This window comes from Ovis canadensis, chromosome 7, assembly GCF_042477335.2.
Source record: "Ovis canadensis isolate MfBH-ARS-UI-01 breed Bighorn chromosome 7, ARS-UI_OviCan_v2, whole genome shotgun sequence".
NCBI lineage: Eukaryota > Metazoa > Chordata > Mammalia > Artiodactyla > Bovidae > Ovis > Ovis canadensis.
In genome coordinates, this window is record NC_091251.1 from 89,200,534 (window position 1) to 89,214,704 (window position 14,171).

At 36.9% G+C, this 14,171-nt stretch overlaps 1 protein-coding gene across 10 annotated transcripts in view; it reads left to right on the forward strand.

Annotated features, from left to right (window-relative positions):
* The window catches only part of GPHN (gephyrin), a 546,412-nt gene that overhangs the window by 299,067 nt on the left and 233,174 nt on the right, over positions 1 to 14,171 (forward strand). For all 10 annotated transcript variants that reach the window (XM_069596839.1, XM_069596846.1, XM_069596847.1 and 7 more), the window contains one exon: positions 9,504 to 9,570. In XM_069596839.1, the coding sequence (XP_069452940.1) occupies positions 9,504 to 9,570 (67 nt within the window). The remainder of the gene's footprint in view (positions 1 to 9,503; positions 9,571 to 14,171) is intronic.

The following is a 14,171-nucleotide window of genomic DNA, read 5'->3' on the forward strand; positions in this document are numbered from 1 at the left end:
TTACCAAGGTCAGGAGAACAATGCAAGTCCAGAGTGAGACTTTGACAGAATATAAGAAAGTAGAATACAATAACTGAATTGAAAATTTCATTAGAAATGGTCAACAGCAGTAGAAGAAAGGATGAGGGATAGGGCAATGGAACTCTTGAAGATAGGGCAATGGAACCCATCCAAAAGAGTAACAGGAAGAAAAAGAGTACCACTAGCTTAAGGAACTTATAGGACAACATCAAGCAGAATACTATTCATATTATAAGAATCCCAGAGAGAGAAAAAAGGAAAGGACAAAAACCTATCTGAAGAAATAATTAATGGCTGAAAATGTCCCAAACCTGGGAAACAGACATCCAGATCCAGGACATCCAGAGAGTTCCAGTAAAGATGAATCCAAAGAGACTCACCCACAAAAAAACACATTAATTACATTGTCAAAAATTATTAAAAACAAGAAGGGAAGCATGAAAAACACCTTTTTATATATAAGGGAACTTCTGTAAGACCAACAGTAGATTTTTTTAGTGGGCTTCCCTGGTGGCTAAGTGGCAAGGAATCCTCCTGCATTGCAGGAACCACAGGAAACACGGGTTCAATCCCTGGGTTGGGAAGATTCCCTGGAGGAGGGCATGGCAACCCACTCCAGTATTCTTGCCTGGAGAATCCCCGCAGACAGAGGAGCCTGGAGGGCTACAGTCCATTGGGTTGCAAAGAGTCAGACACTACTGAAGCAACTTAACATGCACACACAGATTTTTTAGCAGAAACTTTGCAGGCTTAAAAGGAGTGACATGATGCATTTAAAGTGCTGAAGAGGGAAAACTGTCTACAGAGAATACTTACACAAGAGAGTTGTCCTTCAGGGTTATAAAGGAAAGATGAAGAATTTTCCAGTCACGCAAAAGCTGAAGGAGTTGAGCACCACTAGACTGGCCTTACAACAAAGCTTAAGGGCACTTCTTTAACGTGAAATGAAAGCATGCTAACAGGAAAGTATATGAAATTGTAAACCTACTGGTAAAGGTAAATAGATAGTTTAGAATAATTTAATGTAGTAAAGGTGGTAGATTAACCACTTACAAATCTAGTGTGAAGGGTTAAAGTAGTAAAAATAACTGTAAGTACAGTAATTTGTTAGTAAATATGCCAATTAAAAACATACAGATTGCAACATCAAAAACGGTAAACATAGTGGAGTCAGAATGTGGAGCTTTGGAATGTGTTTGAACTTAAGTTGTTATCAGCTTAAAATAGACTTATAAATAAAAGATATTATACATAAGTCTAATGGTAACCATGTAGCAAAAACCTATGGTAAATAGCACAAAAGATAAACAAAAACAAATCTAAGCATACTACTATCAAAAAATCATTAAATCCCAAAGGAAGGGAGTAAGAGAAAAAGAAGGTAACAACAGAATTATGAAACAGCAAGAAAACAATTTTTTAAATGGCAGTATGTCCATACTTATCAATAATTACTTTAAACATAAACAAATTCTCCAATCATAACATACAATAGCTGAATGAATTGAAAAAACAAAAAAAAAACCACCCCACTATATGCTGCCTGACCAACTTCTCACATAAGGATACTGAAAATAAAGGATGGAAAAAGATATCCATGCAAATGAAAAACAAAAGAAAGCTGAGATAGATATAATTGTATCAGGCAAAATAAACTTCAAGCAAAAGACTATAATAAGAGACAGATCACTGTATAATAATAAAGGGATCAATCCAACAAGAGGAAATAACATTTGTAAATATTTAGGCACCTAACTAAGGAGAACTTATATATATAAAGTATATAAAGCAGTATTAACAGACCTTAAGGGAGACATAGACAGCAAAAGAGTAATTAGAGATTTCAGTACTCCGCTTTCATCACTGGAGAGATCATCCAGACAGAAAATCAGTAAAGAAACACTGGGCTTAAATGACCCTCTAGCTGAATTCATTCAGCTATTGTATGTTTTGATTGGAGAATTTATTTGTTTACATTTAAAGTAATTATTGATAAGTATGGACTTACTGCCATTTTAAAAATTGTTTTCTTGCTGTTTCATAATTCCATTGTTACCTTCTTTTTCTCTTACTCCCTTCATTTTTTTTTCCCCCTCCTTTTGGATTTAATGATTTTTCGATAGTAGTATGCTTAGATCACTTTTTGTTTATCTTTTACATTATTTACCATAGGTTTTTGCTATATGGTTACCATTAGGCTTATGACCCTAATGACCCTTTCTGATGGAAAGCAACAGAATACACATTCTTCTTAAGTGAACATAGAACATTCTCTAGAATAAATCACGTTTTAAGCCAAAATACAAATCTTGAAATTTAAGATTAAAATCCTATCAAGCATCTTTGTTGACCACAATAGTGTGAAACTAGAAATTAAAAGACACTTGCTCCTTGGAAGGAAAGTTATGACCAACCTAGGTAGCACATTGAAAAGCAGAGACATTACGTTGCCAACAAAGGTCTGTCTAGTCAAGGCTATGGTTTTTCCAGTTGTCAGGTATGGATGTGAGAGTTGGACTGTGAAGAAAGCTCAGCACCAAAGAATTGATGCTTTTGAACTGTGGTGTTGGAGAAGACTCTTGAGAGTCCCTTGGACTGCAAGGAGATCCAACCAGTCCATTGTAAAGGAGATCAGCCCTGGGTATTCTTTGGAAGGAATGATGCTAAAGCTGAAACTCTGGTACTTTGGCCACCTCATGCGAAGAGCTGACTCATTGGAAAAGACTCTGATGCTGGGAGGGATTGGGGGCGGGAGGGATTGGTGGCAGGAGGAAAAGGGGACGACAGAGGATGAGACGGCTGGATGACATCACCGACTCGATGGACGTGAGTCTGAGTGAACTCCGGCAGTTGGTGATGGACAGGGAGGCCTGGCATGCTGCGATTCATAGGGTTGCAAAGTCAGACACGACTGAGTGACTGAACTGGACTGAGAAATCAGTTATAAGAAGAAAATTGGAAATTCACAAATACATAAAGATTCAACAACATACTACTAAACAACCAATGGAAAGAACCAGGTCTTCATTTCGCTAGTTTTTTCTATTATCTTCTAAGTCTCCATTTCATTTTTCTTTTCCACTCTGGTCCTTGTTATCGCCTTCTTTCCACTACAGGCTTAGTTCTTTTTTTTTTTTTTTAATTGAGGGATAATTGCTTTACTGTTGTTTGTTAGTTTCTGCCATACATCAACATGAATCAGCCATAGGTATAGGTATGTACCCTCGCTCTTGAACCTCCACCCACCTCATCCCATCCCTCTAGGTTGTCACAGAGCCCCAACTTGAGTTTCCTTAGTCGTACAGCAAATTCCCACTGGCTATCTGTTTTACATATACAGTGTATATTTCCATGGTACTCTATCCATGCGTTCCACCATTTTCTCTCCCTACCCCACACCATGTCCACAAGTCTGTTCTCTGTGTCTGCATCTCCACTGCTGCCCTGCAAATAGATTCAGCAGTACCATCTTTCTGTATTCCGTGTATATGCATTACGATATGGTATTTACTTTTCTCTTTCTTACTTACTTCACTCTATATAATAGGCTCTGGGTTCATCCACCCTATTAGAACTGATTCAAATGCATTCCTTCTTATGGCTGAGTAATATTCCATTGTACATATGTACCACAGCTTCTTTATCCATTCATCTGTCGATGGACATGTAGGTTGCTTCCATGTCCCACCTATTGTAAATAATGCTGCAGTGAACATTGGGATACATGTGTCTTTTTCAGTTATGATTTCCTCAGGGTATATGCCCAGTAGTATGGGTCATATGGTAGTTTTATGCCTAGTTTTTTTTAAGGAATCTCCATGCTGTCTTTCATAGAGGCTGTATCAATTTACATTCCCACCAAGAATGCAAGAGGGCTCAATTTTCTCCACACCCTCTCCAGCATTTATTGTTTGTAGATTTTTTGATGATGGCCATTCTGACCACTATTAAGGTGATATCTCATTGTAGTTTTGATTTTTTTAAAAAATTCTTTGAAGTGGTTGTTTCTTTAAGCTCTCACCACTTTCTTAAAGTAGAGATTGAGCACTCTGAGCTTCCCTCTTAAAAGGAAGCTTGGGTTTATCTTTGAAAAGATAAACAAGATGGATAAGCCTTTAGCTAGACTCATTAAGAAAAAGAGGATTTAAATAAATAAAATTATAAATGAAAGAGGAGATGTTTTAACTGATACTACAAAAATACAAAGAATCATGAGACTACTACGTACAATTAAACACAACAAATTGGACAACCTAGAAGATATGGAGAAATTGCTATCATCCACAAATCAGTCAGCATGACAAGACCACAAGTAACATACTCAGTGGTGAAAAACTGAAAACTTTTCCTCTAAGATCAAGGACAAAATACAGACAGCCACCATTTCCACTTTTATCCAACATAGTAATGGAAGTCCCAGCCAGAGCAATTAGACAAGGAAAAGAAATAAGTCATCCAAATCATAAAGGACTGAATGAAAATTGATATTCTTCTTTAAGGCACCTGGACCATTATTAAGAATATACCATATGTTGAAACACAAAGCAAGTCTCAATAAATTTAAATATTACAATCGTATTAGTCATATTTTTCACCACTATGCCATGATCAACTATTAATACAAGAAGAAAACTGGAAAAATCACAAATACATGGAGACTAAACAACATGCTACTGAACAGCTATGAGTCGATGAAAAAATCAAAAGCAGAAATCAAAAAATACCTGACCACAAATAAAAATGAAAATACAACATATAAAAATCTATGGGATAGAGCAAAAGCCATACTTAGAAGGAGGTTTATAGCAATACGGTCTCCCTCAAGAAAGAAGAAATATCTCAAATCAAAAGTCTAACCTTATACCTAAAGGAACTGGGTGGGGTTGGGGGGAGAAAGTCTAACATCAATATAAGGGAGAAAATAAAAATCAGAGCAGAAATAAATGAAGTAGAGACTAAAAAGGCGATAGAAAGATTTAATGAAACTAAGAAATAGTCCTTGGAAGAGAAAACAAAATTGGCAAACCTTTTGCTAGACTGGCTTATAAAATCAGAAATAAGGAGAAATTGCAAATAATATCACAGAGATATAAAGGATTATAAGAGAAGACTGAACAGTTATAGATCAAAAAATTAGGCAACCTCTAAGAAATGGATTGATTCTTAGGATCATACGTTTTTTTCAAGACTGAATCCATGCAAATGAAGAGATCACTCACTGGTAGGGAGATGGAAACAGTAATCAAAAACCTCCTAAGAATAGCATCCAGTACAAAACAACTTAATTGGTGAATTCTATCAAACATTTATGTTTTATATATTTATTTATTTATTTTTGGCCCCAAGGCATGTGGAATCTTAACTCCTGCCAGGTCTTGAACCCTCACCCCCTGCATTGGAAGGTGAAGTCTTAACCACTGGACCGCCAGGGAAGTCCCTATCAAACATTTAAAGAACTAGTACCAGTTCTTCTCAGACTCTTCCAAACACCAGAAGAAAAGGGAGCACTTATAACTCTTTTAATAAGCCAACATTACTCTAATACCAAAATCAGACAAGGACAACAAAAAGAAAATTACAGGCCAGTATGTCTAATGAACTCAGATGCAAAACATCTAGACAAAACATTAGCAAATGAATATAACAATATGTTAAAAGGATCATACACCATGGTCAAATAGGATTTACTCCAGGGATATAAAGATAGTTTGATAAACACAAATCAATCAGCATAAATACAACACTTTAACAGAAATGAAGGATAAAAATCATGATCATTTTATCAATAGATGCAAGAAAAAAGCATTTGACAAGAGTCAACACCTATTTATCATTAAAGTAAAATACAATGAGATGGAAGGAGCATACATCAGTATGATAAAGGCCATATATGACAGACCCACAACTAACATACTCAGTAGTGAAAAACTGAAAGATTTTCCTCTCAGACTGAGACCAAGACAAGGATACCCATTTTTGCCACTCTTACTCAACATGGTGGTGAAATTCTAGCTAGAGCAATTAAGTAAGAAAAAGAAATAAAAGTCCAAATTGGAAAGGAAGAAGTAAAACTGTCAGTATTTGTGGATGACATGATTTTATATATAGAAAACCCTAAAGATTCCATAGAAAAGCTATTAAAAATAATATTTTATTATAAATTCATTTATTTTAATTGGAGGCTAATTACTTTACAATATTGTATTGGTTTTGTCATATATCAACATGAATCCACCATGGATATAGACATGTTCCCCATCCTGAACCCCCCTCCCACCTCTCTCCCCGTACCATCCCTCTGGGTCATCACAGTGCACCAGCCCCAAGCATCCTGTATCATGCATCGAACCTGGACTGGCACTTTGTTTCATATATGATATTATACATGTTTCAATAATAATAAATGAATGAAATAAACTTGCAGGATAAAAATAAACATACAAAAATCTGTTGCATTTCTCTACACTAAGAATGAACTAGCATAATGAGAAATTAAGAAAACAATTCATTTTACAATTGCAACAAAGAATAAAATACTTAGGAAGATTTTAATCCATGGAAGTGAAAACTACAAGACATGTTGAAAGAAACTGAATAAGACACAAAGAAATGGAAAGATAGTGCATGTTCATGAGTTGCAAGAATTAGCATTGTTAAAATGTACGTATTACCTAAAGCAACCTGTAGATTCAGTGGAATCCCCATCAAAATACAATGATATTTTTCATAGAAATAAAACCAAAAAAATCCTATAATTTGTAAAAAATAGCAGAAGACCCTTGGATAACCAAAGCAATCTTGAGAAAAATGATCAAACTGAAGATATTACATTCCCTCATTTCAAATTATACTACAAATCTGTAACAATCAAAACAGCATAATATTGGAAGAAAAGCCCAGAATTTGAGAGCCCAAAAGTAAACCCATAGATATATAGACAGTTAATTTGCAACAAAGGAGCAAAGCACATAAAATGGAGAAAGGAGTATTGGGAAAACCAGATAGCACATGCAAAAGAATGAAACTAGACCCTGTCTTACATTGTACACAGAAATTAATAAAAATGGATTAAAGACTTGAATGTAAGACTTGAAACCATAAAACTCCAGAAAAAAATCATGGGCAGTATGCTTTTGACATTAGTTTTAGCAATATCTTTCTGGATATATATTCTCAAGCAAAGGAAGCAAAATTAAAAGTAACCACATGGGACTACGTCAAACTAAAAAGCTCTGCGCAGCAAAAGAAGCCATCAGCAGAATGAAAATACAGGCTACCAAATGGGAGAAGATACTTGCACATCATGTGTCTATAAGTGGTTGATACTCAAAATTTATAAAGAACAACAACAATTTTTTTTAATTAAACAATGGGCAGAGTTTCTGAATAAACACTCTTCCACAGCAGGTATACAAATAGCCAACAGGCACATCAGAAGATTTTCCACATCACTAATTAGGGAAGTGCAACTCAAAACCACAAAGAGATATCATTTCATACCCATTAGAATATAACAAGTGTTTGAGAGGATGTGCAAAAAAGGGAACCCTCATACACTGTTGATGGCAGTGAATTATGTGCAGCTACTGTGGAAAAACAGTATGGAAGTTCCTAAAAACATTAAAAATAGAACTATCATTTGATCCAGCAATTCACCTTTTGGATATTTATCCAAAGGAAGAAGAACCACTATCTCGAAAAGATATCTGCATTTCCACCTTTACTGCAGCATTATTGCCAGGACCTGGAAACAACCTAAGTGTCCATTAATGGATGAATGGATAAAGAAAGAGAGGTATATATATGCTATAGGATATTAGTCATAAAAAAATGGAATCTTGCTACTTGTAACAGTATGAATGGACCTTGAGTCTATTGTGCCAAGTGAAATAGATCAGACAAAAACAAAGACTATATGATTTCACTTGTATATGTACTCTAATAATAATCAACTCATAAACACAGAGAGTTGACTGGGCTTCCCTCATAGCTCAGTCGGTGAAGAATCTGCCTGTGATGCAGGAGACTGCGGTTCTAGCCCTGGATCAGGAAGATCCCCTGGAGAAGGAAATGGCAGTCCACTCCACTATTCTTGCCTGGAAATCCCATGGACAAAGGAGCCTGGCATGCTATCATTCCATAATATGTACATATATCAAATCATCCTGTTGTACACCTAAAATTAATATAGTGTTATTTGTCAGTTATATCTCAATTAAAAGGAAAGCTGTATGGACAGTTTTAAATAGCTATGAGCACTTTGTATGATAAGAAAAAGCAATAAAATACAAGACAATTTTAGATTATTTCAAAAAGTTAAATAAGAAACTCAGTTAAAAGTTGTAGAAAAATATTCTTATGTGACTTATAACCTGAGTTATAAAATTTTAGAAATAGACTAATTGAATCTAGTCCTTTTGTTTTCAAATAATGGAAAGTATATGTTACCAGGTCAGAGTTACATAGCCAATTATCGGAAGAGCATGATTTGAACTCTCATTTGAAATCTAGGCCTTCAACTCTTTATTCCAGCTTTCATACTTCTCAACTGCCTATGTTTTTTATCTAACCACTTGGTTTTAAAGTGACCTGAAATTTTACAGTGAACTTTGAAAGACCTTTATACTTCAAATTGACTCTTGTTTATCAATTTATCAGTTAATAGTTGCGGTCTCTAAATTCTCCCCAGTGCTATTGATCTATGAGAGACCTGTCTCACTTTTTTAAAGTTTATTTACTTATTTTAATTGAAGGATAATTACTTTACAATATTGTGATAGTTTTTGACATATATCAGTATGAATCAGCCATAGGTATATATGTGTCCTCTCCATCCTGAACTCCTATGCTATCTCCCTCTCCACCTTATCCCTCCAGGTTGACACAGAGCACCAGCTTTGGGTACCCTATATCATACATCAAACTTGCACTGGTTATCTATTTTATGTATTGTAATGTGTATGTTTCAGTGCTGTTCTCTCAAATCATCCCACCATCGTCTTCTCCCACAGAGTCCAAAAGTCTATTCTTACTTTAAAACTTATAGACTTCCTGAGAAGCAAGAGTGTAAACATCTCACTCAATGCCAGAGTGCCTTATGTGTTAGAGTTTTGAACATAGACATTACTATATTAGTCATTTTTAGTATGCTATCTCATTGAATTCTTAGAACTGTAAGAGATATGAAAAAGCTGAAGTTAGAGAAAGAAGATAATTTGGCCATTATTTCTTTAAAGTGGCTAATTTGTTCTGATATCATGTTCAGTGCATTTTTCTAATCCACCACACTAACCATTGTTATAAAAACCTCAGCCAGAGAGAGTGCCCATTTTGTATAATACTTGGTAAATATTTAGCTGTAACAGTTTTATTCCTAAAAAAATTGTTCACATATAAAAACAATGATTGGTCTTTGTTGTTGAAAGTATTTAAACCAACCATCATGCTAAGTTAGTACTCATACAGTTTCTTTTCCCTTCCAGGCCTGTATGTGGAATCAGAGGGAAAACTCTCATAATTAACTTGCCAGGTAGCAAGAAAGGATCTCAGGTAAGCAGTCTTCAGATTTATATGGTTTAGTTTGAGAACTTTTGGCCAGCTGTGAGAGTTAGTCATACAAGAAGTTGGAGCCCTCCACAAGACCTCACTTCTGACACCACTTGCAGTTCAGTGCATTCCCAAAACCACCCTCTGTTTCAATAATTCACTCGATGGATTCAGAGAACTCATTGAAAGGTGGTATACTTATAGTTATGGTTTATTATATGGAAAGGATACAGATTAAAATCAACTGGGCAAAGAGGTGCATAAGACAGAATAAAGAAATACCAAATGGAGAAGAGCTTCTAATATCTTCTCGCTGTGGAGTCGTGAACACATTACTCTCTTGGCATCAGTCTGTAATGACACAAGGCTTACTGCTTATCAGGGAAGCTCTAAGTCCTTAGCATCCATAGTTTTTTATTGAGGTACATCATATATTGCCTGTATGGCTGACCTTTAGTCTCTTGCATTTCCCAGAGGCTGGGCTAATACTTGTAGTCTCCAACACTTACAGAGCCAAAAATCACATTTCCCAAAGTCTCCATAATAAATCACACTGTTAGACTGCCTGGTAGCAAAAGTTTCCAGACAGAAAAAAGGCACTCCTTTCATTTCCCAGTAACTAAGGGCATAGGCCAGATTCTCTTTGGGTAAAGTTAAATTTTCATTATACAAGCTACCCCCTGGCCTATGGCTAAGGCTTTCTTACAACTAAACAATAATATTTGTCTGGCTGAGCATCTATATTTAGTATAGCATCTATATTATAGACATAACAACAATAGTAGCGTGAATATGCCTAAGATTTGGAGGAGCCAGAGAGAGATAGGACTAAAATCAGAGAAACGAGTAATTCATCCTCTAAAGCCATTATACAAATTTTCATATTTTTGTACTCATTTACCAATTTTCCACCTTGATCTTCTGTTACTGTACCTTATGATACATTCACACAGAACTGTTTACCATAGAACAGTTACCAACAGTTCTCTTGCTCAGGCCAGTCATTTCTCATTGAGAAGGCTTTAACTCAGATCCCCAGTATACATGGCCATCAATATCAGCAGTATAATCTTACTAACAATGCTTGTATTATATCGTAGTACAGTAGTAAATATAACCTGAAAAATAAGAGTCAAAAGATACTGAAACATTACTGGAGTCCTATACAAACAGTAACTAGTTTTCATCGTATCACATGATCAAGATGTATCCCAGAGCGATGCTCCTCAGGTTTACAGACTTGTCAGGTTCCAAAAGCAACCTATGCCTTTTCCCTTTCTAGCATCTGCTACAGCTGAGCCAAGAAACAATATCATCTCTTGTTTTAAGCTGCTTTTGAGGCACCAAAGTAATACTGAATTTCCCTGCTGCATAACCCCTTTAAACTCATTCCTTTACCTTCAACTACCATTTCTCCTTCTCTCCATTTATATTCAAGCATTTCCTTAGAACATCTCGAATGAGACACTTGATTTGGCCACTGGGCTGGTCCAAATGGCCCATCGGTAATACTAGTTCAACAAGTACTTCCCTCTCAATCCATTCCGTTTATTTAAGATAAGGTTACATAGGTACAGAGTTGGTGGGCACTCTGAAACACCAGGCAATATAATTGCATTTACTCTTAAGCCCAATTTGGCCAGATGGAGTAAGACATAGTCTGTACCATCAGATCCTTAGGAATTCTGACATAAAGATTTAAAAGTATAGTTAACAGTTTCAGCCTAAGAATCATCCCTGCCTCTGGCACCCACAGTTACAGCCCTGGTCCTCAGACCACTACATCACATAGAAAAGAATAGTGTTCAGGTGATGTGGGGAAAGAAGAAAAAGGACAATTGTAAAGAGAAAAGTGTAGTTGTATACAAACATCCTTTTTCATCCCCCCTTAGCAGAAAAGCAGACGAATCTGTCCGGAGAGAACACTCACTTAACCTCCCTAATGTTGAGTACGATCATACACTAATGAAAGCTTTATGCATTTATCTCCTCCCATTTTAGACAACAAGTGTTTCAGTTTCAGTTTTTTATCATATTATTGCTCTGAAGATGAAAGTGTGTTCCTTGGTCTAAAGATGTGTGCCTCCACAGTCACTGACACAATATCTTCTGTCCTGGTCCTTTTATAGTCTGTTGAGCGTGTGTATCTACTCTGGAATAAACAAAGCTCATCCAGAGTAAGTGTCTATACCTAGTAGACCTCATTTGTAGCCTTGTACCCATTTGTAGTTAGTTGGACTAACAACATCAGCCCAGCTTGCCAGGTATATGTAGGACTTTTCCCTTGGGGAATTCGCTGCATAGCCCTCTGCCGTCTCTGTCTCTCTTTATAGCAGACAAAACAGTTCTTTTGGCATTTGTGCCTCATAGTGTAAGAGGAATATATCTAGATTCAGCCCGTTTCTGCCTTCTATAGGCCCCTAGTGTCCACTCTTCTCATGGGCCCAGGTGGCCATGTCAAGAAAGTATACCAGGATATCTGCTCTCCAGTACCAGTCAACTTCGAATTCTGAAAGGGAATTCTTCCGACGGGCATTAACAATCTACTTTAATATACCCATTACATTCCCAGTGATTTCCATAGAGCCATACTCCATACAGGTGTCCCTTTAATAGACCAGTTTTCCATTGCCCATCTGCCTGACCATATGACTAGGCCATTTGAACACTTCCCATGAGTCAGTAAAAACCCAAACATAGGGGCAAACAAGCAGTTCAGCCCATGGAGCTGATTTGTTTTTACCTTCTTCAATCAGAGTGGCGGCCTTCCAAACAGGATGCTGTCCCTTCACCTTGGAATTGCCATCCATAAACCAAGCAGCTCTTTGTTGATCAATAGAAAGCTGTTTATAGGGCACCGCCCAAGTGGCCCAAGTGGCCATAGGATCCAGCAGCTCCTCAGGTGGTTCCGAAGTCAGCCCTAGGTGAAAAGAGGCTGCCTGCTCGTGAGTACCTCCTTGCATTCTCCTGGTAGCATGATTCTATATGCAACATTTCCATTTTATTATGGAACTCTCCTGGGCATTGCCTTCCTTCCTCATTAGAGCTTTTCTCTGAAATTACCAAGACATTATAGATATTTCAGGTTTCAGAGTTATTGTATGTCCTTTAGTCATAAGGACAGTCTCAGTTAAAGTCCAATAACAAGTAGTAATTGTCTCTTAAATGGAAATTTTTTTGGTCCACAATTCCAGCAGTTATTGAGTGGCACTCACAGGTTTTTGCTATAAGCCCTAGTCTGCATGCCACACAAGGCTTTTGTACAGCAAATTAATAATCTGTGTGATCCCATTTAGCATGTCCATGTAGAAGACTGGATTTACATGCCTCCTGTTTTACAGTGTGAGATAGGGGATAAATTCTCCAGACACAACATGCATCCTCATAATACATTCAGGTAGAAATTCACCATTCACATAAAGTTCACTGTCCAAACATTGTAATTCTCGTCTAAATGTTCACCTTAATCCCATCAATTGCTTCATTCCTATAGCCTCCCATTCTAACTATACTCCTCCCACCTCCCATTAGGATTTCAACAGATTTTAGAATCACAGTATGACCCCCATGTCAAGGAGTCCCAGAAAAGTCTCTTACCTGTCTCCGAATGAGTTTAGCCATTTGTGTGCATGTGGCCTTGGAATTCCAAGGCCTGGCTTGGGCCAAGGAATCCAGACCGTTTTGTCATACCTCATATTGATTAGATTATGGGGCCATCACTTAAGGTGATTCAGGGTAAGGTTTCTTTGCCTTCTATCTTTCTAAATTCTGCCAAACAAGTGTAAAACGAAATTTGCTTAGGATCTCTTAATGTTAGTAGATCAGCAGATCTCCCATCTGTCCACTCAACACAACAGTGCTTCTTTAAGACATCTGTTTTGCCCCCGTTAATACTCGCTCCATTTATATATTTCTTAATAACCATGTGTTTCCACCCTGCTAGGACAAGTCCCTTGAATCTCTTATTTCTCTTTCCCCATTTTCTTATGAATCAGTCCAAATTTATTTACTATTTATTGCTTCAACATAAATTTTTCCATGGGAAGCAGCTCTGAGGCTAGCAGCTATGTGTCAGACCATCCAGAAGCCAAGCTTGACCCAGCCTCAGGATCCACCCCAACATTCTCCATTACTTTTGTTTTAGCTAGTACAGATACCATTTATTGTTTGTGTATTGATGTGACTCCTTAGGAGTTAGATCTTTCATTTTCAAATTTAACTGCTAATTTTGTTTCCAGTAACTAATTGCAGTACAGCTACAATTCCGTTCTTTGGGTGAGCGTGTATTCTTTGAGACTCTAAAGATTCGATATCCCCCACATTCTCTTTCTTCCTCTTCCTGGGTCACAAGTTTCAGTGAGTCAGGCTGTTTCTGTCAAATCTCACTTCTTAATACCAACTGTAAGGAGTTTTGACCAGCTGCAGAAGTTAGCCAGCTAACTTCTTGTGGAGCACTCCACAAGACTAACCTCACTTCTGTCATCAATTACAATTGAGAGGATTTCTAAAATCACCCTCACTTTCAATAATTCACTAGAAGGACTCACAGAACCCACTGAAAGCTGTCATACTCATGAGTATATTGCATCACAGGGAAAGAATAC